Source organism: Poecilia latipinna, unplaced genomic scaffold (assembly GCF_001443285.1).
Source record: "Poecilia latipinna isolate Pla-1442-1.1 unplaced genomic scaffold, P_latipinna-1.0 Scaffold5, whole genome shotgun sequence".
NCBI lineage: Eukaryota > Metazoa > Chordata > Actinopteri > Cyprinodontiformes > Poeciliidae > Poecilia > Poecilia latipinna.
The window spans coordinates 924,593-949,502 of record NW_015112621.1 but is presented as its reverse complement, the minus strand read 5'-3'; the positions used below and the strand labels follow the sequence as shown (position 1 = coordinate 949,502).

The 24,910-nt window shown below is 38.7% G+C and overlaps 1 protein-coding gene across 2 annotated transcripts in view; it reads right to left on the bottom strand.

Moving 5' to 3' along the window:
* Positions 1 to 10,826: 10,826 nt before the first annotated feature.
* Positions 10,827 to 24,910, bottom strand: part of cntn5 (contactin 5) — a 180,428-nt gene continuing 166,344 nt past the window's right edge. For both annotated transcript variants that reach the window (XM_015016012.1, XM_015016085.1), the window contains exons 18-25: positions 23,416 to 23,565; positions 22,770 to 22,840; positions 16,148 to 16,382; positions 14,371 to 14,480; positions 14,036 to 14,222; positions 13,784 to 13,896; positions 11,883 to 12,051; positions 10,827 to 11,458 (exon numbers count right to left, since the gene is read on the bottom strand). In XM_015016012.1, coding sequence (XP_014871498.1) covers positions 11,355 to 11,458; positions 11,883 to 12,051; positions 13,784 to 13,896; positions 14,036 to 14,222; positions 14,371 to 14,480; positions 16,148 to 16,382; positions 22,770 to 22,840; positions 23,416 to 23,565 — 1,139 coding nt within the window. In that variant the 3' untranslated portion in view covers positions 10,827 to 11,354. The remainder of the gene's footprint in view (positions 11,459 to 11,882; positions 12,052 to 13,783; positions 13,897 to 14,035; positions 14,223 to 14,370; positions 14,481 to 16,147; positions 16,383 to 22,769; positions 22,841 to 23,415; positions 23,566 to 24,910) is intronic.

Sequence of the window (24,910 nt, the reverse complement as noted above, 5' to 3'; positions counted from 1 at the left end):
TTTTCCAACCCGGTCAAAAAAAAAAATGGCGGCAAAAAAAAATTCAACAACAACAAAAAAAAAAAAAAAAAAAAAAAAAACTTGTACCAATTTAACTATTGTCTATTTTAAAATGCTAAATCTTGGACAGTGTTTAAAACAGGCGTGACTTAAAAAAAAACAATAAAGGTCATTGAAATGGACATGTAACTATAAATGAAAGGTTGCATTAAAAAACATAAATGACAAAAATGGACCAGGCACAGGTTAAAAGGTGATGTTCACAAAGGAAGATGGATAGTCTGGACCCGCTTCATAAAGTATTAATCCAAGCCTCTTTTAACTTTGTACATTATAAAGTACCTCGGAAGTTGGAAAAAAAAAAAAATTGGCAGTCTGAACAGAAAGCACAGCTTATGTCCTCTCAGAAGCTTTTAACTTTAAATCCCCCAAATTCTCAACTCTTTTGTTGAGCTTAGATTAGGTCTCCAATGATACAGTCACTTTAAAACTTAAACAGACACAAGAAGGAACACGGGTAATCACATAAATGTCTCCTCTGTACTATTTTATTACATCATTTCATTTTAAGGGAATGCTCAGATTGTTCCAATTGATCCAGGTTTCACTGAGCCCTGCTGCCAAGGTAATCTTTAAATCAGGCAATATGTCAGCTCTGCCTGAGGTTTGCTTCACCTGGCTTTACTATAAAGTAGGCAATGATGCTGTAAAAGGCCAATAAATGAACTGGATGCTCTCTTAAGCAGCTAAGCTTAAAACCCAAGGATAAATTCGGCGTTTATCTTTCTGTCCTTCGACCACCGAAAAATGTAAAATGGTCCCAGCAGAGAGGTCTTAGTGACAGGTCACGACAGTTCAGACTCTAAAGAAAGCAACGCATTAAAGAGACAGGTGACTTTGATTAACCTTCATGTAAAAAAAAGCAGTGAATAAAAGATTGTGTATTACTTTAAAACACATCTTCATAAAATAGTTGTATACTAAATACAGCGTTGTGAAACAGAATTTGTTCTCTGACAGATTTTGAGTTATTTGGCCTCTTTTTCTCACTTTGCAAAAACAAATTCCAGTTTCAAACAACGATAACCCGAGTAAATACAAACTGCAGTTTTCACCTGATGACTGACATAATAATGCAGTGTTTTAGCCAAGCCTTCCAGGTCCATCATTTCCTGGATGATCCGTCCCGCTGTGTTTTCATGTCAAGTTAAGATATTTGCTGTGAATGATGTCGAGCTTTGCTTTGCGCTCCAGAAAACTGCAAACATCGAGACTAATATGAACAACGCAAAAAAAAAACTGTGAAAACAGCCACGAATGAACTTGTCCGTAAAGTTGCGCAACTAATATTATTATCAACAGCTGCTGAAAATAACTAAACAAGTTACTTTTAATGTAACTTAGCTACTTTCCAAATCAAGTAATCAGTAATCTAAGTTACTCTTTCAAGGAATAGTCAGTAATCAAATGATCAAAGTAGCGATGCCATCACTGTCCTTATGTGTGCGTGTTCCTAAGGCAGTTTATGCATTAGTTGCTTCCAGACATGTTTAGAACTAAACTAAACACGTCTGTCCTCTCTTTTGGAAAAGAGGGGAAGCTATTTAAACTATTTAATAACGTACGATGGCTAGCAGCACATTAGAGAGACTGATACTGAATATTTTAGTAGTTCAAGTCGCTAAGTGAAACATATATAGATTTATTATGCACTGATGTTTTCAAGTCTTTATTTTCTTGATGGCGATGTTGCGCTTACAACTAATGAAAACAATGTTAAAGCTTAGAATGTTACATTAAACCAGTTTAAGGGATGACAGAAAACGTTGGCTTCCTGAAAAGTGTTGCAGAGCTGCTAGTTTTAGGCTGCTAAAAGAGCCTCACCCTGAAACTTTACACTTAAACTACTGATGACATTCTTTTCAGTCACAACATATTTCCTTCTGAGAGTGCTGGTAGCATCCTAAAACCAGAAGGACAAAATGTGTGCAGTTTTCGTGAACACTAGCAAACATGAATGTGGTGCAGTATTTCAGTGGAGTGTTTTATGCCTGCTAAAAATATGTTAGAGAACATATTGTAGAGGAAGCTAAAATTGGTTCTCAAAGTTGCACATCTATTTATTTATATCTTCAGCTTAATATGGGATTAATGTAAAACCTAACAAGACAGCAACTGAAACTGGACAGTGATTGAATTGCCTAGTGAAGTGCTAACATAGGTAATCCCCAGGCCTGAGGTTTATAACTCCTCTAAAGAGACGCAATAAGGCTATTTATACTGCAAGACTGCTTTGTGATTACGTCAAGAAATACTGTGTCCAACTATATAACTTACACTAAAAAAATATTTATTCTACATATTTTCTGACATCAAAAGGTGCCTCAAGCCTGTGTTGCGCCACCGAGTAAAATTTTGACCACGATCAGAAATTCAGTTATCTGAAAAGAGCAATATGACAGTCTGTGACAATATCACCTAACCAGGGAGATTATAAGGTCCTGGAAGAGGTCTGCGTTGAGCTGACTGTTTCCTCGCGTGAACTTTAAATCTCCCTCTGCAGCAGCCCCCTCCTGTTCCTCTTTATCCCTCAGATTTCTGCATCCATCTCATTATATTTCCCCACACAAAGCGTCTAGAGAAAAGAAGCTTGGGTCTCTGAATTGAATCACCACTTCCTTCCGATCAGCGGGGATTTGGCAGCATTCCAAGATCTGTATAAACAAACCGCTGTTTGTGACTTTTCCTTTTTGACAGGAATTAAATGTTCATCTGTGCCCCATGACGTATAGCGTCATTTCAAAGTTATTCCTAGGTGGACGTGATTTCTGGCAAGGGCAAAACATTTAGAAGGTCGTAAACAGATGCACAGAAAAATCCATGGAGAAGCTTTTTGTTTAGTCAGGTTTTTGGAATTATTTGACTGGCTCATTTTATCACTTTAGAACCACAGAATTAAATGTATTTTACGATGCATGCGTATTCAGGCCCAAAGAACGTTTTTAACCCTAAATAAAATCCGTTCCAACCAGTTACCATCAGAAGTCATCTAATTAATAGAGTCCATATGGGTGTAACTTAATCGCAGTAGAAATCCAGCTGTTCGTTGAAGGTCTCAGAGGTCTATTAGAGAACATTAGTGAAAAAAACACCAACATAAAGACCAAGGAACAAAGCAGGCAGGTCAGGAACAGAGCTCAGAGGTTTAAGGCAGAAAAGTTGAGCTTTTATAGCCAGCGCCACAGTTTAGTCCTTCCTTTTCAATCATGCACGACTCTGTGTTATCTAACACACAAAATCTGAAGAAAATCTAAGAAAGTTTGATGGCTTTTATTACTCTTGCAAGGCACTGTGTTTAACTATATTCCAGATATAACATTTTATGTAAATAGAGATACGAATTAGAATTTTATTGTATTGCTATACTTTTCAAGTAATTGTAATGGGCAGAAAGTTTCACAGGCTGTATTTATTCTCTTCCTCGCAACTTTTTAAAAAACACATAATGAGGCTTCACAGTAGGATAGTGATGCTGTAATTGATCACGGATGAGGATTCATTGTGTATCAAATTAAACTGTTTTTTAAAAGAATTTTCCTTCTCATAACACACAACCGGCCACAGGCAAACATACGGGGAACAAAGAAAGATGGCAGAACTCCCGGCAAATTAAAAATATGTCGCTTTACATGCCAGGTTCAACCAGATAAAATAAAATAAAAAAGCTTAATTGTGAGAATATTTCAAAAATCAAAATCCTTCAGCCATGTTTCTCACCAGTGTGTTTCCCTTTTCTATGACAACAAAAAAACAAGTTTGGACATTTCATGTCAAGTTGCACAAAAAAACAGCCCAGAGCACTACAATAAAAGACCAAAACATGGAAAACATAAAGTGTGTAGAAAAGATCAATAACACCTTTTACTTGCAAAACAACAATTCAGTCACGATAGGATATTTTACCTGTTCGTGTTAGAAGAGTGTGTCAGTCTAACAGGAAGGCTTGGAGTGTCCTTGGCCTTTCCGCATGGAGTTTCCAGTGCATTCACTGACAGAGTGTGATGAAAGAACAGTCATGTTCATGCAATATTTGTATGTTATTCCACAATCTTCCGCTCTCTCTCCAACTTGAGTCTTCTGTCTGTGTGATTGTGAAGGACAGATTTTGGACAGCTCTACATTTTTTCTGCCATTTTCAGGCCCGAGCCTCAAACATTTATAGGTTGAAGGTTGGCAGGGAGATGCAACTTTTGAGACCTTATATTTCACAACAAGAAACTGTAGATAAAGGCTTTACGTTTACTTTGATTACATTTGCATGTGCTTGCACTGAAAACAATCAAAAAGCTGTTGGCCTGTTTTAAGCACTGCAGACATGGCAGTAAGGCGTGGCATCAGGTTTGAAATCGGGAAGGTCAGGTAAGTGTGCGTTTTCATGAACACATGCTAGTTGCTGAGGTTTCTCCTGCAGGTTGTGTTGTGCAGTCGTGGCTGATGAGCTTGATGAGTATCAGGTGTGTTAGCTGCTGCTTTAGCTGCCCTCCTCCCCTCATGGAGCGGAAACAGCAGCAGAGGAGGAATGAGGAAAACAACAAGAATTTTTCCATCCTGCTCAGAATCCTCCCATTTCTCCGTATTTTTCCCCTCTTGGTCTTGTATTGATGGAAGGGGAGTTTTACCATTTAATAAAGTTTGCTTCAGCACTTCAAAGAGATCTCAGTGTGGAAAATGATTCTTTAAATGAGGTAAAACTTTCAAAACAAACTTTTCACTCATCTAAGGCGGGCAAAGCCAAAGTCATTCACAAACATGTTTATTGCAGGAAAAATACAGAAAAAAAACCAAACATGTTTTCTCAGTGCTGCATAGAGGGTTATTTGTAGCACTGTTGCTTAGCAATAAAAAGGTCCTGAGTTCAAATCCCAGCTTAGGGTCTTCCTGTGCATGTCTGTGTTCTTTGGGAGTTTTTCAGCTTCCTCACACAAACATGACTGTTCTCCAAATTGCCCTTAGATGTGACTGTGGTTGTTTTTCCTGTGTTGCCCTGTGATGGACTGGGAACATTCAGGATGTACCTGCCTCTTGTCCAGTGACTGCAGGAGATGGGCACCAACGCCCCACAACCCAGGTTTGATAAGCAGCTGTAGACGATGGATGGATGTTGTTTTCTCTGCTGTTTCTATTTCCAAAACTTAAGGGCATTCAGACCAGCCCTGGTTAGTCCACTTTCTAGTTTGTTTGTCTAGAAAGTCTGGTTTGTTTGGGGAAATGTGAACAAGACAAACAATCAAAGTCTGATGCAGACCAAAGAAGCAAACTCTGGTCCGCCTACAAACCTATGTCCCGGTTCGGTTGCAGTGAACTTTGGTGCCGTTTGAATGCGGATGTGATTGGAAAGTGGACCAGGGACTGCTCCAAAAGCAGGAAGCAGACTATAGTGCAGGGCATTCTGGTTAAATACAGCCAAAACAAATGTGTGAGTCTAGCACCAGGGGAAGAAATGGCTCATGGTCTTTTGTCAAAGAAAAACGAAATCCTAAAACTGCTAAACTCTGACTGTGCTCCTTTTTTATTTGCATCGAGTGAAAAAGGATTTTGTGCCCTATATCTTCTTCAGAGGTTCTTGATGCAGCGCCACCACAGGTGATGGGGTGAACAGATTTTCAAAGGGTTTGAACTTTGAACTGACCACTATTTTTAGAGAATAGACCCTTGTTGTGCCATTTATTGGTAATGCAAAAAGTGCTGCAAGTGATGACACTATGCATCTACTTCTTTGCTTTCTAACCCTTTTAGGATGTAAAAAAAAAAAAAGCTTCTTATCTTCATTAATTGTTAAACCGAAGTTTGCAGTGCTACGTACGGATGCTTTACAAAGCTGCTTCCTTCAATCATTGTTCTCATTGTTTGACAAACAGTGGCACTCCTCCCTAATCCTCACTGTGTGATCTCATAGCCACTGATATGTTGGAAACGAATGGTCCAAACAGCAAGCACAAATTAGCTCGCTGTATCAGAATTCCCAACGTTATTACTTTTTCATTTAGATACCAAAACACAGTGAATGCCACGCACAGCAGCAGAGACTCAGCCGCTTTGGAATAATTTTATCAGAAGAATGTGTAATTTCCACAAGCCTTTAAATGTGCGCCGATATAGAATCAGTCAAACCACACTGGTAGGAACAAAATGGAACACAATCTGACATTTAATTAAAACCTCCCAAGATTCTTTTTAATTACAAGGCTTATATCTGTGGAGCAGAAAAGGGCACTCCCTAAATGATCAAAAATCATGCACCCTTAAATAAGCACTTTTTTAATGAAATTTAGCTTAGTTTCTGAGGGGGAAAGCTAAACCAAATGTAGGACTGAAAATTGCATGAAGCATAAAAAAACGTCTGACTGTTTGATATCGCAGTTTGACTCTTAGTGGAAAGGCAGCGTCTGTTGGAGGGCCGTGCTTTCCTTGCAACTCCAGGGTGAGTGTTAAACTGTGACCCGCATGAGAAGCTAGCTCACAGCTCAGCTCTAAATCACAGCGTGAATCCCTGCAGAGACAATTTAATACTTGACTTTGTACGTTTTAGAAAGCTAAAGGATTCCTGGGAATGGATGAAGACAGAAGCAGCATCAACTGTTATTTGCTGGGATACTGCAGTGAGAGACATATGTATGTAGGCTTTAGAAGATACAGCATATTACTGTAGTTGGAAATCAGAACTCCTTTTTTTTTTTTTACATTTAAAATAACCAATTTTGGAATTCATAAATCACATCTGATAACATAACATAAAAAATAACAAGGGAAAACTGACTTCTACAAAGCATTGATAAGAATATGTAACTTAAAATAAGTGGAAAATATTCGCTCCCTTCAGATCAGTATTTAGTAGATGCACCTTTGGCTGCAGTCACAGCCTGGCGCCTGTGTGGATCCGTCTCAGTCTGGCAGAACTGGACAGACAGATTCTTCTTGCTAAACTGTTCAATCTCTGTCATTTGCATCGGCTGCAAACTGACCTTTTTCATGTCCAGCTGCAGATTATCCATCAGATTGAGGTCTGGGCTTTGACTGAGCCCCTCTAAAACACACACCTTGTTGTCTTCAAACCATTTGTGTGTACTTTTGGCTGGAAACTGGAGGACAAGTCAACAGTTTCCCTAATGATTGTGTAGGCCATGACAACATTTTGAACAAAAAAGACCCAAACTTTTTTTTGCAGGTTTTACATTTTAAAATTGCTCAAAAGCTAAATTTTAGGTTTTCATTGTCTGAAAGCTTATTAATCAAAACTGAGTGAATAAAATGTTGTAATATATCACTTTTGGAAATAACTAAGATAAATAACCTGTCAGTGACATTACAGATTATTGAAGCATCTGTAGTAGAAACTCACAAAACTATAACTTTGTGGTCCAGTTTTCATGTAAAGTCACTTAAGAAAAATGATGAAAACTTTAAATATGTATAAATATTTTTGCATTACAAAGTAATGTCCGACAGCATTAATAATGAGAAAAACTTCCCATATATGATTCATTCATTCAGGAAATGTAGTTCAACAACATTTTCATTGACAGATTTTTCTCTAATAATCATGCAAATACCTTCATCAAATTAGTAGACAAAGAATTTGAATCTACAAAGGCAAAACCACTTCAAAGAAAAAAAAACTTGGGCTTTGACAAAATGAACAGGCTGTGACGTCCAAATAAAAGACCAGCGGATTCTTTTCAGCATCCTATTCAGCAAAAAGATAAACCACTGCACCACATCTGAAGGACGCTCGCTGGGGGGTAAACACGTGGTTCTACAACTCTTCTATAAAACAAGACAGACTTGAAAAGGGAAACCGAAAGAACTTGAAACAAAGACAAAAACCATTTAGAAGATTTATCATGAGAGAGCTCAGCAGACTATAAAAACAAAGGAAAAGTGCGACCAAAACAAATAACTAAAGAACATTTTAGAGTTGTTGTGGTACAATGTTCTCAACTTTTCTTATACCAGAACGACAGAAAGAATATACTAATGCTGCAGATTGGTAAAGATGCATCAAGATTGACACACAGATTTTAAGTGAGAATGATCACAAACATGGTGACTCCTAAACATTTTTAAGGCAAAGCACTTTAACGTTAACTTTTCAAGAAATATAATTTACTTAATTAGAGTAAGCTGCTGAAATGCCATAAAAAAAAAATGTGTTCAGTTACCAAGGACCAGACTGTAAAAACAAAACCTGGTAAAACAAACAAGCATTTAATATTTATTAGAATTATGCTGAGAATAATTAAGCTAAGCTAATTTTACATGCCTACAAAACCAGATATAGTACATAAATGATCAAGAACACTGTATAAAGAGGAAAAGTAAAGTATGCTGTGACAAAGATGAACATGCAGAGACACACGCTGACATTAACCTGGGGGGTAGTTCATGCTTTAATTGCTGACACCATATCTCTGGGCTCTCTGAACCAAATAGGTTTCCTTGCTGGATACATAATCCATTATCATAAATCAGATGCGCCAACACAGACAGGTGCTGCATGAATAATTAAAGGTCGGTACATTAGCACTTGTGTGAACGCGTGTGTTTGAGCCAACGTCACTGAACAGACTAAAAGCACCACAGAATCTCTCCCTCCGCATTAAACAGCTCGATGTTCTGCTTCGCACACAGAAACAATCTCCAAGTTGGGGGGAAGGAGATCGCCCCTGACCGTCTGCACACTTCCTCAAAGTGTTACCAAAACAGAAAGGTCTGAGAGGAAGAAACGGTGGGATAGACATTGCTTCGAGCCCTGTTTGTCCCCATCTTCTGCTGTCTGCTCTTATCTCTCCAGGGTTAGCTGGTCCCCTTCTTTGAACCTATCGCAAGGTAGATAGGTTACTCTGACTCTGTAATGGAGCCTTTAAAGCTGCAGGCAGAGCGAGCGAAAGTTCTGCAGAAGTAAGAAGGCTTTCGGTCTGCAGATTTCCATACCAACATTAATTAAACTTCAGGCACATTCATTTCAAATTCCTCCCAGTGTGAGATAAGCTTGTGCTGCTGATAGGACGAGAGGGGCTCGGACGGAAGGAGAGATGCTCTTGATTCTGCTCTTTCTTGACTCTGCAGAAGTTATTTCATCAGAAAGAAAAAGTTGTGTGGCCTCACTTGCTTCTTTTGGGAAATTCTTGGGAGAGTTTCTCTTTTTTTTTTAAAGAGATTGTCCAGATCTTCAGTGGGGAGAGTTTATTTAGAATTAGTAGTAGGGAAACTACTACTGATAGCAGTTCTTACCTGTAAGAAACAGTTAGGAGAGTGGGGTTTGTAGAAAAGTAAATAAAATCCTCAGAGAGGTGGAAGACAGAGCAACTAAGAGTCTTAAAACATGTAAATGTTCATATTTGTATGATGACATTTTGTATTAGTTTGGAAATTACTGAGCTGATCAGATGATCATGTGCAACAATAGCTGTTAGCTTGTGGAGGGTTGAACCCCACAGACTTAAACATTACCAGGTCAAGTGGCTTTAAAATGCCCGTCTGACTAGCTGTTAGCCCATAACCACATTATTTTTTCATTTTGATACAAACTCACAAATATATAATATCTATTTACTATAGCTAAAGTAAAAATACTTCAAGGACACTTTTAGGCATGTTTTAAAAGTATTTGAAATGTACATCTGATCTTAAAAGACATACTTAAGGTTTAAAAGTCTTCTGGTTTATTCTGCACTGCAGTAGAATTTATTATTGGACATTCACTCATATCTAAAGGCATGACCATCAAAATAATTACCTGTAAAAGAGGCACTTCCCCCTCGTATGAAAAAAAAAAGATTTTGATCTCCCAGTATTTGCAATAAAACTTCACTTCCTCAAGCCGTCTCTCAACAACGTTGATAAATGGCAGACCTTAGTCGTAGGTAGACCTTTTACCGAGAGGCTGGGGCACCCTCCTGCTGGGGAGAAGGAACACTGGCGTCACTTTTCACACAAAGGTGGGCAGCAGGTGAGACTGGGATGCTGGACATGATCTTTTCTCTTGTCTGGAGGATTTCTATGAACCGTCTTCCTTAGAATGAAGGAGCCGAATTTACACTTCAGAGGGAAACAAGATCTTCTTTTACACACAACCAGAAGATGAAATATCTTAAAATATTAGCATAGCTTCTTGATCAGTGTTGTCTCTTCTCCAGCATGCAGTCAGTTACCATTGTAACCAACTCTTCTGCTGGTCGGTGGATGGTAGTCGTCTTCAACGCTTTCATTACCGCTTTGGTTTAAACAGCCGTTTGTTGTTCATAGCAGGTCAGCTCCAGCCGTGCCCTACATGGATCTGTCGCTGGCCGTCCGTCCTCTAGCACGCCAATCCTCCTTCATGACAAACCATCCATTGTCTTCTGTAAATAATTGAACGTTGTCCTTATCTCCATTGGAAACTGAACAAACCCCTCTGCAATGAAGCCCAAAATCAATGTACTTGCCCTGGAGCAAGAGGCTACTGCAGACGTGTGTGTTCAATATTATAAATTGCAGACAACAAGAGTTTAAAAAATATACATCACATTTATTTGTACTGACACCAGAAGTCCGTACAGAGTTGTCTTTGTCTAATCATGAGTTTGGGCACTAAAGGTACCTGTTTCCTACTTCCATACATCCAACAGTGAACAAACTGTATCAACAAGCATTGCTGAGTCGCTACTAAAAAACAGTTGGACAGAGCTGACACACACCACTGTTATTTTTCCTAAAGGTAACACAATGTACAAAAAGCAAATCTGGAAATAGTAAGATTCTTGGTTCCATATAAAAGATTTTTTTTTTATCCCTTCTTGGTGTGTGAATAAGAAAACAATGCACTTATCTCTACGGAGCTTCTGCTGCATTGCTGTTAGGCGGCCAAGGGGTAAATTGATGCAGATAAGTAATGAAAAGATACACGTTGGCTGATCCCTGTATTACTACCACAGCAGCTTTCAAGAAACAGTTCATGCTCCGTGGATCCCTGGAGCTGAGGGAGCCGTCTGGAAGTGGTTAGGCGCCGGCCACCGAGAAGGACGCAGAATGCTAAAATAAACCATGTAACAAATCTTTCTACACAAAGTTACATTACAGCACCACGTTACTGTGATGTTCGGAAGGAATTGTGCAAATCAAACATCCAGGGCCTCAGATGAAACTGAAAAAGTATGAGCTGGGTGGCGTTGCGTGGAAACCGGCTGACTCAACCCCCGTCGGCATGCCTCGGGCCCTTTAAGATGGCTAAGGCCAAAGCAATCAGGCAGTCAGAGGGAGTTAGGGAGCAGATGACTGGTAGCCCCCTTCAGAAACGCGAGGACGTCAGGGTTTCCTCACCAAGAAGCCGAAGGCACCAGGAGAACCAGAATCAGCACTGTCCATGTTAGGCACCGTGCTGGGCGATGCACCGAGCACTGGCTGCTTTTTGCTCGAACGCCTAAGACAGAGGAAAGAAGGCAAGGTACATCAATACACAGCAACACAAAGAAGCATTCATTTTGGATGCTAAGTAAGACCATTGATCCAGCTGGTAAGACATATTCATTTTTCTTAAAGACATAAAAGAATGGAAAAAAGAAACCACATGTCCTAAAAAAGATTCTTTATCATTTACAGAACAGGATCCCGCTGCTTGGGATTTAATTGGCTGCGCATGAGTAGGAAGGTTCATGTGGGCAATTTAATTAAAACTGAATTAAACAAAGGCAGCTCACTAAAATAAATTTGTTGACAGGATTAAAGCCAAGACATAAGGTAGGCACAAAACAGAAACAGCTTGTACGGAGAGATGTAATTTTGGAGGTCATTCACGTATGTGTGTGTGAGTGAGTGGCGAGAGCGCTAACCAGCTTTGAGCTTACCAGAGGAGGTCACAACTCGAACTTGGGAGCTGAAGGCTCCCTCTCCGCCTTCACTGAGTGCATGCACCTCAATGGTGTAAGTGCCCCCCTCTGGCAGTGAGAGCATGGTAGAAGGGTTAATGGTTCTTGTCACCTGGATGTGGCCTCGGCCCTCCTGTTTGAGTAACACCTGCAGGGCATGTGCATATAGTCACTTGAGGTCCACACCGTATGTACGTTTCACAACATTATGATAGACTGTGATGAAAAGCAGAGCTGTCAGTTGTAAAAAGAGACCTGCTGTGCAATATGGTGCCTGGCAAAAGCATTCATGTCCTTTGAACTTTTTCACTTTTCCTCAAATTACAACAAATTCAATGTAATATCGAGTTTTATGTGGTAGACCAACACAAAAAAACACAAAACATATACTTGTAATGTGGACAGAATTTGCTCTTTATCACCCCTACTGGAAAACTTACACAACTCAGACTGCACTGTAATAAAACTAGCTTTTATGGGAATCCTTTCAGGTTTGGTAGGGAGTATTAGGAAACATCATTAGAAAGACAAAAAGACACACCAGACAGAAGAGATTAAAGCCAGCTTAGGGTGTAAAAATATCCCAGCATTGAGAATCCCACGAAAATGAACATGATTCAAATCCATCACCTGAATAGGTAAAGAGTTTGGCACAACTGTGAAACTCTTAAGACTGTCTGGCCACCAAAACTGACGAGGCCAGTTGTGACTCTGCAGGAGCTCCAGCGAACCTTAACCCACCCAAACTCCAACCCTAACCCCACCCGACTCCACAGCTCAGGAAAATCTGTCGTCAACATCTATGAGTTGTGAATTCTTCAAATTTGACCACAGAAAAGCAGCAAGAAGATGATAAAAGAAAGCCAAAAGATTTGCTATCAGCAGTTTGTTCAATAGCCATATAAGTAACACAGTAAATGTGTGAAATAAGGTGATCTGGTGAACATGACTAATGTTAAGCTTAGCCAACAAACAAAATGCGATACACTGATGAAAACTAAAGGCTCTTCCGTATTTCATCCATATCATATTCCATCATCTCTCTGCGATGTGTTGTGTGATTGGTCAGAAGTTTATGGTTTAAATGTTTATCATGTAAGTTTTTGTACAATGTTTCACACAATCCCTAATAAGATTGTTAAATGGCTAAAGACTCCTTAATGGAAATGGCTGTCTGAAGAAAGGTTTTCTGCTCTCTGTGACCGTTTTACATGTCTGCTTAAGGGTGTGTGACATATGCTGAAGTGGGGAGGGTGTCTTCCAGGTGGTCTGCACCAAGTGTGAAAGGTGTGTGTGAATACGAACATCCTGCAACCATGTAGCTGTGCAACGGCTTTTTGGCTTCGGATCAAGTATGGGAGAGCCTTAACCCTAGACATCATCCTGAATATAACATTTTGAATATCGGGCTGCCAGTATCTAGCTGTGTGAATATATCTGTACATAGCACGGACCAAGAAGGAAAAATAGATGGATTAAACATAACATAGTGAAATCCTAGCAGAAATAACCCTAAAAATCCAACCAGGGTAACCCCAGATTCGTTTAGATCTCAGCATCTTTATGCGTTAGAACTGGCCTGCAACATATTTTGAAGTTTGTGTTAAAGAGACAAATATAGTAGAAAAGTTCAAAGGGTCTGAATATCTTTACCAGGCACAATTCCCCCGAGTTTTAAGTTTACCCTGGAGTGAGCATTTCATTAACTCTTTGTCTCGTCAGATGGAATCACTGAGCATTGTCCCCAGATACAAAAAAGTACAACATTTTCTGATTAAACCAAACTAATTGAGCTGCTGTATGCTGAGGGAAATCAAGTGTGGGCACAGCTAAACGTACATTAGCAAGCTGCTTTCAATTTCATTATATAAAGTCCTTACCATGTATCCAATGACGTCAGACTCATTGTCTTTTGCCTTAACTGGATCCCAGCTTAATGAGATGTTATTGCCTTCTTGAATCCACATGAGGTTGGACGGCGGCTGAGCAGGAGCTGTGTAGCGAACACAATAGCTCATGTTCCAAAGTGCTAATGGATAGTTTCTTCCAACTAGGCCAATTTCAAGCAAACCTTGCAGGCAGCATGTGTTCTGTAAGCAGTGTTTCATGATTAGCATCAGTATTGAACTCACGGGACTTCCTGGTCTTGGCTGTGACAGCGGCACTGGCAGGACCCTGGCCAATGCTGTTGAAGCCTTTCACTGTGATAAGGTAGACACTGTTCCCTTCCAGGCCTGTCAGCACCATAGATGTTTCATTTTTAACCGTGCGTCGTTTCTCTCCGGACTCCTCCTGCTCTGCTTCTTTCCAGTAGCTGACCTGTGAACAGCAAGTAAAGACTGAAAAATTACAGTCATAAGCTCCAGCTAATGCACAAAGGAACTAATGCTCCAGCAAAATGCCAGAGAGGTATAATCTATATGTGTGACTGTACACAGAAAGTGGCACAGAAAATCTATAAAATAACCTCATATCCTCTTGGTTTTCCTGGGCCCGGATTGGGTGGTTTCCAGGTCACCTTAATTTCCGAGGAGGAAATACTGTATGCTTTTACATCAGATGGTGCTTCCCTTGGCTCTGTGTAGCAAAGCACATAGTGAAAATACTGTGGGTCCAGTTCTGGTCAGAATTTTACACACTTCTCAGCTCCTAAATTGAGTCTTTTAAACTGTTTTTCACCAGGGTGCAGCCATATCAGAATACAACCTCAATATACACACATATAAAAATGTGAATTTCAGTATTTTTTCTAATCCACACAAAAAAATAATATGTACGTGCTCAAACATAAACATACACCCGGGATTAGTATAAGTCTGGGTGAATATTAAACTTTTCCTCTTGTTGTTGATACAGTAGTAACTGATTTTAAGAGTAATTAACAATTAAAGTAGTATGAAAAGTCACTAATTTACAAGTTTAAGTTGTAACCAATGGTACTGTATTAGTAACACAACTTTTTGCTAAAATATCACTGAAATGACATCATAAAAGAATTAAATTTAAATATTTCTGAGGTCCCTGTTTACTCCATCTCTATTATTTGGTCAGAAATGTAACATCATTCATTTACTAATCCAAAAAGTCTTTGAAGTATGAGAGAAAAGATCGCTTTTACTCTACACAGTGGAGATTGTTTACAGATAACTGTGATTATATCGGAGTAAAACCTTAATGGAGATGGAATAAAGCAACTTTTTCTCTCCACAGAAGCTGCATCTGATGTGACGTTCTGTTTGGCTGTCTTGTCTCCCTGTAGGTGGACATCGGCAAAAATAACGCTGCCAGCAATTAAATGTGTCCCTCTGCTACTTATAACTTTTTACTTTTCATGAACATAGGAAGTACTTCTGGATCAGTTCCTCGTCTTTTTTGCTCTGTCTTCTCAAACTCCTTGCCGGTTGTGGCAGATGGCAGCTCAAGCTGAGCCAGGTCCTGGTTCTGCTGGAGGTTTCTTCCTGTTAAAGTAGAGTTTTTCCTCTCCACTTATATCTTTACAACTGAGCTCAATGCACTGCTATATAAGTAGAAATAGCTGAAATGCATGTGTGATTGAATTGAAATCTTTTTTTTAAGTTCTTTGAGATGATACTATATAAATAAACTTAAGTAATTAAGTTAAAAGCATAAAGTCACTACTTAATCCATCCTAAAATCATTATCACTTGTGTCAAATACTTGATCCAAACTTTCTCTTTCCAATAAAAAGAAAATTAGGTTAGGATGTTTAAGAATTATTAATGAACCATTGAGGTTCAAGCCTATTGTAAACTGAAAGATGATGGTGACACTGTTCACAATGAAGCAAGTTTTACATTACAAAAAGACAAAAAAAAACTTCAAGCCCAATTACCACATAGACAAACCAAATGTTTTTGAAAAAAGTTTACAGAATAACAAGAAAGATTTTGGAGAATATCAAAACTGGCTTTGGAAAGCATTAAATCCGCCGACGTTAAGCATCCAGAAAAACCTCCCCTAAGTCCAGAGGCTCTGTGGAATATTTACTGTCTCTGCATAATCAAAGACATTTCTGACACTTACCAAGAATTTAAATGAGCTCTGCTGTTCAGCAAGGGTGTATGTATACATTTGACTGTATTTATAAAAGTTTTATCCACTTTTGGTTTTAAAAAAGTAATTAAAATTGCATTTATTTAACAGTTTTATCAAATCACTAAAAGCCTAAAATTATTACAAAGATCAAGCCAGTGATGCATTTATGCAAACTGATGTTAGCATACCTCCCTCTGCAGAATGGATGATGACAACTTTGCTGAAAGGCCCGTCTCCCTTATTGTTGTAAACACCCACTTTCACTTCAAACGGAGTGAGAGGTGGAAACGTCTCATCCCTGTATTTGTACATCGTAGCATCCGCAGAGGTCACCATCTTCTCCTTCCAGCCTCTAGTGCCGTTGGCACGAAATGCAACGATATATCCAAAGCCCTCGCCGTTCTGGAACTCCTCAGACACAGGCTGAAGGGAGAACAAATAAACATTTAGGTTTTTTTTATTAGTTTAATAGCACACGTCTTTCCTGGGACCTAGGGTTGGAGATGAAAACGTAAATCATTTCCACATTTTATGCCTGGACAGTCACTGCAGAGAAAGCAAGCAACTTACTAAACATAAACTGAAACAAAGAAAAGGCTTTTCTTTTCTTTTTTTTGTGATAGCACCACATAGCCAGCTTTCACTTTTCTAACCATTTACTGTAACTGCCTGCCACTGTTAATAAAGATGCAGTCAGCCTTGAGTAATGGAAACAAATCATATTTGGCTCAGCTGTACGTATTATGTAGCTATTTATCTTTCCGTGTCTGACAGGAGGATTTTTGCGACACCAGTTTCGTGTGCCGGCTTCGGTGATTATCCGCGGTTTTTCCTGAAGTGGTGAAACTGGGAGCTTTCTTCCACAGCTGCTCTGAGCTTAATCGAATCAAATGCCAATTTATTAAGTGAGCTAAAATCTAATTAAAATATGAGCTGCAGGGATTAAATCTTTGGCTACATGTAATAAATGACAAACACCTGTACACCTGTTTCTGGCAACGGCTTCGCAGCTAACTCTGTAATGTGCTGCATTTGCATAAGCTACAGAGTTACGCTGTCCCCCGAAGGCATCAACCACATTAGACATCGAGTCTGCAGAGAGAGTAGCGGGTGGATGGAGATCTAGTTCACATTTCATTCAACAAAGACCAGTCACCATGACTGGCTAATTACAAGGATGATGAGTGGAAATAAATTAGCTTTCAAAGATATTCTCAGATCTGGCATTGCTTTTGAGGAGATGGGGAGGAGTAAGGGTGGTTTGAAAGCAGCGTGAAAAAAATGAGCAAGCTGAGCTTAGAAACACTTTTGGGTTTGGGGAGGAAAGATATTCAGAGATATGAGCAGAAACAGTGTGGGAGCGCTGCAAGGTAAGTCCTTTGGATGAAATCATTGGACCTGCTGGGCTCGTCGATGGTAACTACGGGGGCATCACTAATAGTCCTCCCTATGGCTCCTTGAGAAAAAGCAGTCAAACAGTCTACTCTAATGAGATGGCTCAATGAAGCTGGGGAGGCTGTTTAGTCATTCATCCTGCTTAATAACCTTGCCCACCATGGCTGTCGAGGCGCTGATAACTCTCCGCAGATGACTGCAAAGGCAGGACTGCAGCGTGCTCACATGCCTCGACTGCCAAAAAGGGCAAACTCTCCTGCACTGCCTGCTTTCATATCCATCTTCATTGATCACTGACAGAGTCCTGATTTATTTCAGAAAGTGTTGAGCAGAAACGAGAATAACCAGGGCAAGGCAGAAACAATTAGAAAGCTACTATCCAACAGGAGGTGACTGCAACTTAGTGGCCGAGTTCCCTTTAAGCACGCTCTTAGACGCCAACAGAGAGAAAAAAACCACCAAGGAGTGCAAAGTTGTATCACGAAAAGCAACTTTACTGTGTTCCAAACATTTTGCTCTGTTACAGTCACAAACACTGATTTATTCTATGAGATTTTGCTTAGTTCGTCATAAAAACCACCTCTCAGTCCAGCACTTCTAAGAACAACGGCATAATTGAGGAGTACTGTTACGACAATGTACTGAAGGAAAAGGGTCAGAAAGAGTAGGAGTTTCTTACAGACACATTTCAAGGTGTCAAACTATGAAGTCAAATTTCTTTGAAGTTATGTTTGATATACGCAGCATTTTGTAACAACTGATGATATAATCTGATTTTGCTATAAAATTGTACTCTGTGCCTGAAAAATACATAATAATGCCCCTTTAAAAACAGCCTTTATTGTGTTGAACCATAGAAAGTATATGCAGAAATTGTCTTACTATAAATTACTTTACTAATTAACTCAAATCAGTCCAAAGACTGGAAGGACAAGGGAGCAGTCCTTGTTTAGATAGGGCTATTTTTGGTATGCCATCATCATTTTCTTTCATCAGGTGGCCCAAGTTTTTATATGGAGGCTGTAAATGGGTTACACCAGCAAGGTAATCATGCTTATAAGATATAAACAGGGCATGATAAACCAACAACCACTGTTCCATCTGGAATGGGCATCATCTCCAATAATGTCGCACTGAGGGACACTTCTCATGACGTGAAGGTCACCTTCGTAATGCCTATCGGGTTCCATACTCAAACACTGCAACAGTAACTGTCAGTTGTCTCCACATCTGTTCACCGCTCCCTTGCTAATATATCTTTCCACCAATCTCAATTGCAAATGATCGTCAATTCTCATAGCAATTCTGCACATGCACCGCCCCGAATCTGGCTCCGAGCCAAGCTGTCCACCCTGATCTGGTCCACATTAATATCCTCATAACTTGGTGTGGGATTTATTGCATTTTCCACAAACACTATAGCGAGAGATTACAAGCGCATATTCATAAACATCCCTGGGTTTAGTGGGAACGACTGGAAGAGTCAAGGTTAATCATCGCTGGGCCTCTCTGGTGGGACCAAATTTGAAATTCTCTACATCTTAATCACTTGTGCCGCTGATGCAGCTCTGTGTAGCCCTCAGCCCAGCTGGCCCTCTTCTAGCTTCATCAGCAGGTTTTTGCAATTGCGACCAAGATGCCCCCCTCCTACCCTCACCCTTAGTCTTTAAAATCTTGGGAAGTTAAACACATTTCAACAGAATAAATTAGGAGCCGTGTTTAAAATGCAATGAGCTATGATCCTGAGCTACTGATGCACAGTTGTTATTAACAAAGCAGGAGTTTCACTCTGCTGGAAACAGCTCCGCTGTTTGCATTACCGAAAAAATGCTCCTTTAATCTCTCAGCAAGGTGCCAATAACAGCCATTTTAACAACAGGACAGTATACATGAACAAACAATAAATCTAATATTTTTGAAAATAATGCAAACATGGTTGTTTTGTACAGCAACGAGGTTCCTACATATTTTTTTATGCAAGAATGCAAGACCTTCCAGGTTAAATCTTATGGATTTATTGGTTGTTTATGTTATTTTAAATTGTGAAATACTAACCTTTATGATTCCTGTCATTCTGGGTTTAAATGTGAAATCTATTATATCTGTTTTTATGAAGAATGAACACAAAGGAAGAAGAGAAACAAGCAATGAAGGGATGAAACAAGACAGCCAGGGAAGGAAGGAAGGAAGGAAGGAAGGAAGGAACATTTTGAAAATGGGAATTTCCATTCTTTCCATTTACAAACTTTTCCAGACCTGTAACTAATGAGATCAAACTTTTTCAGGCTGCGAACAAAAAGTTAGTCAGAGTAACATTTTTTATTTAAAAATACTCACTGTTTTCATAAGGTCATCTTTAGAAGACAACACAATTTTATTTCATATTGCATCAGTTTATACCCTAAGGTTTCTCTTGCACGATAACTTCATTCACCTCTTCTCATGTGGAAAAGCATTTTATTCCAAGGCTGAAATGTTTATTATTTTGTAGAATGGCAGTTGGAGAACAAATTCAATAAAAATAAGTAGGAAATATGATTCACAATACAGGAGATGGGTCTGAAATATGAAAAGGTCACTTTGCCCTATGATAATGCTTACTGGAGCCTCACAAGAGAACCCCAACCTTTGTGATATATTTCTGGTTATAATATGCAGCTCACTTTTATTTTTTCTTTAAAAAAGGTTAAGGGTTCCTGGGAGTTTGTGTTATTTTATCTGTGAGTTATTTTATCTGTACTTCTGCAGGATTTCCTGTAGAGACTAGTCATTAAAAAGCTGCAGCAATGAAGAATTAAAAATAATTTTAAAATAAAATCAAAGCTTGTAAAAACAGAATACTTTAAAAAATACCACAAGAGTGCCGTTGTGTTTCTGAGCTGAAAAATATAACTCCCAGCTGAACACACTGTGACAATCTGACAATGTCGTCTGATGAGATTTGTGTTTATTTATGTAACCAGATTCTCTGTCGCGTCACATTGTGCGTGGCATCGCATATAGATATTTCATTAGACTTCGGTTATACAGAGATTTAAACACAGAAAATATGATGAATCACTCATCCATTTATCAGGCTACACAGTTCTGTGAAAGTTAACTCAGAGTTTTTGTCGCATTAAAGGCCTTCGTTGAATTTTATTGGGGTTTTATGTGAATGGGCAACTCAAACTCAAGCGTGACTGCAAATGGAAGGAGAACAACACGACTCTGGGAGCTTTGGCTGTGTGTTGAGGGTTGTTATCCTGCTGGAAGGCCGATCTCCACCCCAGGTTTGCCATCATGTCATGTATTTAGCTCCATCCATCCACTCCCAGCAGCTTCCCTGGGTTTTTCTTAAAAAAAAAAAAAGACTCACTGAGCATAATAGCATAATGCTGGAGAAAATGTTAATAACCATGGGATCGGGCTTTTTTTTCAGGGTGAAAAGCAGTGTTAGTTTTCCAAAACATGAGGCATTTTCCATGTGGCTAAAATGTTCAGCTTAATAAGAAAACTTGAGCTGCTTCCCTGATAAATACTCTCCATGACTCAACAGGCAGATTAGGTGTCCAGTCGTGTCTGGGTAGGTTTGCTTTTGTGCCATGCTCTTTCTGTTTTCAGATGGCAGCTTGAGGGCTGCACCGTGAAATGTTCAAAAGTTTACACCTGATTTGATAATGTGAATAATAAAACAAGCTAGCCTTGCCTTAACATTTTCCACATTTCTGATGGTCTCCATGATGTATAATATTTTATAACAAACCTCTGAGGTCTTCACAACACATCTGGATTCATAAAGAGGTTAAACTATACTTTTAATAATTAGTTGAGTTCTTGTGTTGGATTTTCTTTATAGGCATCAAAGCAAAGATGAATAAATACAACAGACTTTTCAGATTTTTACTTGACAAAATAAAAATACATGTAATTTTTTTTTTCCTTTTTACAACTATGGACTACAATATGTCCATTTATCCCCAAAAGACTTGAAGTTTGTTTGCCAAAAAGGTTTAATACAACAAAATGTAATGCAAATTCTTTTCTATCATTTAGTTTAATACTGATGCCTAGCATTTCCATTGCACCGTGACTGCAGCTCTTCTCTAGCTGGGATGCTTGGCATGATACCAAAAGTTTTACACACCTGATAACTAAAATTTGCTGGAGTAAAAAAAAAAAACAGTTTAGTATTACACAAATACATTTTACACCCTTTGCTTGGAGTAAAACAGATCCTCAGGACTTAAGAGGGGAGCCAAAAACAGAAACTGATTTCAACTACAAGGAACACAAGGACTGCAGCTTTGAAACATCCTAGGCCCACATTTATCTAACTCGATCGGGAGTTAAAGAGAATTCTAAGTTTTATGATTCAAAATGTATCATTGCTAACCTTTGACAGTACTCAGGAGTTAGTTGATGTCTTTGCTTGCCAGACTGCATGCAAAATGACTTTCTGTATCATAGTTTGTTAAATAAATGTGACGATAGTGGTAATAAGGGGAATCTGTCCACTGAAAGTCTTTCCCTGAGAGAAATCCTGTCAGTGTCATTGGGATTTATAAAATATTTTATTGTCAAAGAAGAGATTGTATAATCTCAAATTTTCCCAGCCACCTATGCTCAAGTCTACACTTTAAATACTCTCAGAAATCCCTCAATACATTCGCTCCTGTATTCCAATTTAAGAGCACGTCTGGACTCTTCAAAATCTGCTTTGAGACTTCTTGCTACATTTTAATTGGATCCAACTTTGATGGCTCAGGGAATAGGACGACAGGTCCCCAGCACACATGAAGATGAAGTGCAGCTATTCATCTTACTGTATTTTACCTAGAGTGAATAAAACTCACTGTAAAACTAATGCAATCATCTGTGCAACGGGAAATCATCAATCGGCTTCTTTCAAGCAGAACCACGAGGACCGGCGTCATTCATCAACCATGCTCTATTCCGCTTAATAATGCATGACAAGTATTCCCAGACAACAAAAATGAAAGTTTTTGATGAAAAGCACATGTAGCAGCAAGCCCTACATCACTATTAAGTCACATTTACATTCAAAATTTATTATTTAGTGATCATTAAATTCTGAGGCCGACAATCGGGAAGTTCTATTAAGGTCCGTAAAATCAATGCTGATGATTATTTTAACTGAGGGCAACAGAATCTTCTTTAATATATATATATATATATATATATATATATATATATATATATATATATATATATATATATATATACACACACATATATTGTAGGAGAAGTCTATTTAAATGAGGTCTATTAATGACTTGTTTTTCTCCAAAATGCGAGTTTTCCCAATTGAAACAGACACACCAATGTGACATTTGTTTTTTCTCCTCTCTCTTTTTTTTTTTTTGCAAATGCTGTCACACTTGTTCAACAGAGGGAGTTTGGCAGAGGACCTACCTCCCACGAGATGACCAGTTCGTGCCTGCGGCCGTTCCCTCCACTGACGTTCGATGGTGCCACGGCTGGAACTGTGTGGAAAGGTCAACACGGCATCACTTAACATGCAGCAAAGAAACTCTAAAAAGTTCAACTTTCTCTGAAAAACTGCGAAGGTAATAAATTAAATTACTTCACGTGTTAATACGGCAACATGTGATCACTTATATTTCGGAGAACTCGGACTATTGCATTATTGTTAAACCAAAACTTAAACTGAAAAAACTGAATGTAGTAATATTAAACCTTATTGTTGACATTTGGCCCACATACTGCAGCATTATAGATGGGTTAATTGTGTGGAGATACTGTTATTAGTTTGTTAATTACACTGAAAAGATGGGACAGATTGTAAAAGCTTCTCTGAAATGACCGCTGACCTTTGTAATTATTACATTTTATAGAGAAGAAATGACCAGCCAGTGAAGCGGCACAATGAATTTATGCACACTATAAATGCTATATGGTTATTGTTGCCTGAAGGCATGAAATAACTCTCTGCTTTAGCAGAAAAAGTCCACTTGATATTTACTTGACCCTTCATGCTTATGTCTGTCAAAATATGGGTGGGTTGTAGTGGCTGGGCAGCATTACTGAGAGACTTTACCTGCTTCTTTCGTCCTAACTTTTCTAGAGGGTGTGCTGGGATCACCTGTCCCTATGGCATTGCTGGCCACCACTCTGAACTCATATTCCACCCAGGGGCTGAGCTCCACAGCCATGGATGACTCCATGTCCCCCGTCACTGGGTCTGGGTCTGCAAATAAAGTAGGAACCGAGTTTGTTCAGTTAAAAAAAAAAAAAAAAAAAAGTTTATATATTACACAAGTGGATCTCTAACATGAGGTCAAATGTGGACAAACCGTATGTTGCAGTTGGAAAGCTTCTATCCCAAACTAAGCCATGATCTCTTTCTATTTTCTTTATTGCCCCAAAATGATTAAGTCGTCATTTGAGGGCTGAAGAAAAAGTTGTATGTTTTCGCACTAAAAAATATTTTCAATGTTGTTAACTAATGACTCTCGTTGCCTGACATTAAAAGCACTGATTTATTTTGTTTCCAAAATAGAAAATCATTTTATTTAACTGACATTAATGCCCTCAAGAGAAAAAACAATGTTTGTGTCCTCCCATTTTAAATCAAAAGAATGTTGTTTAAACAACAATGGAAGGATAAAATGAACCAACCTGACAAAGCTCTAAAAAAACAAAAGTAAATATTACTTTCACAAACACTAAAGCTCTATACCATTATATTAATCAGTAGAAGATACTCTGAAAGTGCAAAAAAGCTAAATTCAACCATGTTCACCATGTGTCAATGAATTATTATATGTGTGCGATTAGGAACAGACATTTCATTCATGGCTCAGTTTGTAGTTTAGTTGTTGACTATGTTGCTAATTTTGCCTAATAAGCCACAGGAGTTTCAGTCACAGGATATCAGCTTACTATAGAACTGCATTCTGGGTACAGAATAAACTTCACATCACAGGTGGTGATGTGCTCTGAGGAAACAGAACTGCTGCTTAAACAGTCTTTACCCATTTCAAAATAAGAGCCTGAAAATAAACATCCATCTACTTCAAGATTTCTTGACCGTCGATAATTAAAACCTCATCACAGATACAGTTTATTCAGCTGAGAGTTTACAAAACAACCAAGTAAATTAGGGATTTAGAATTTATCAGAAAATATTAATTTAGGGGAATCTAACTGCGCTAAATATTTTCAAAGTCTGCAGAAGAGCTAACAAAAAGATTGCTCCAATCTTAGCAAAGCAGTGAAAGTGTGCTAACTAACTAGAATAAACTAGATTGAATGTCTGATTGGATGGAATAAACTGTATTTAGTGAAGTGCCTTGAGATGGCACTTCATTTATGCTAAAAATGCAGTCCAAAAAATGGCACCATAAAATAAGCCAAAAATCTTAATTTTTTTTTATATGACAATAATAATGATCCCCTATTTTTTTTCTCTAAAAGTCCTGAAATTGGATGTAAAATCAGGTTTACAATTTCTGGGTCTAATATGTCATAACTGCAGCATAATTCCTTAAGGCAGTGGTTCCCAAACTTTTTCTTTGCGCCCCCCCAGTGGT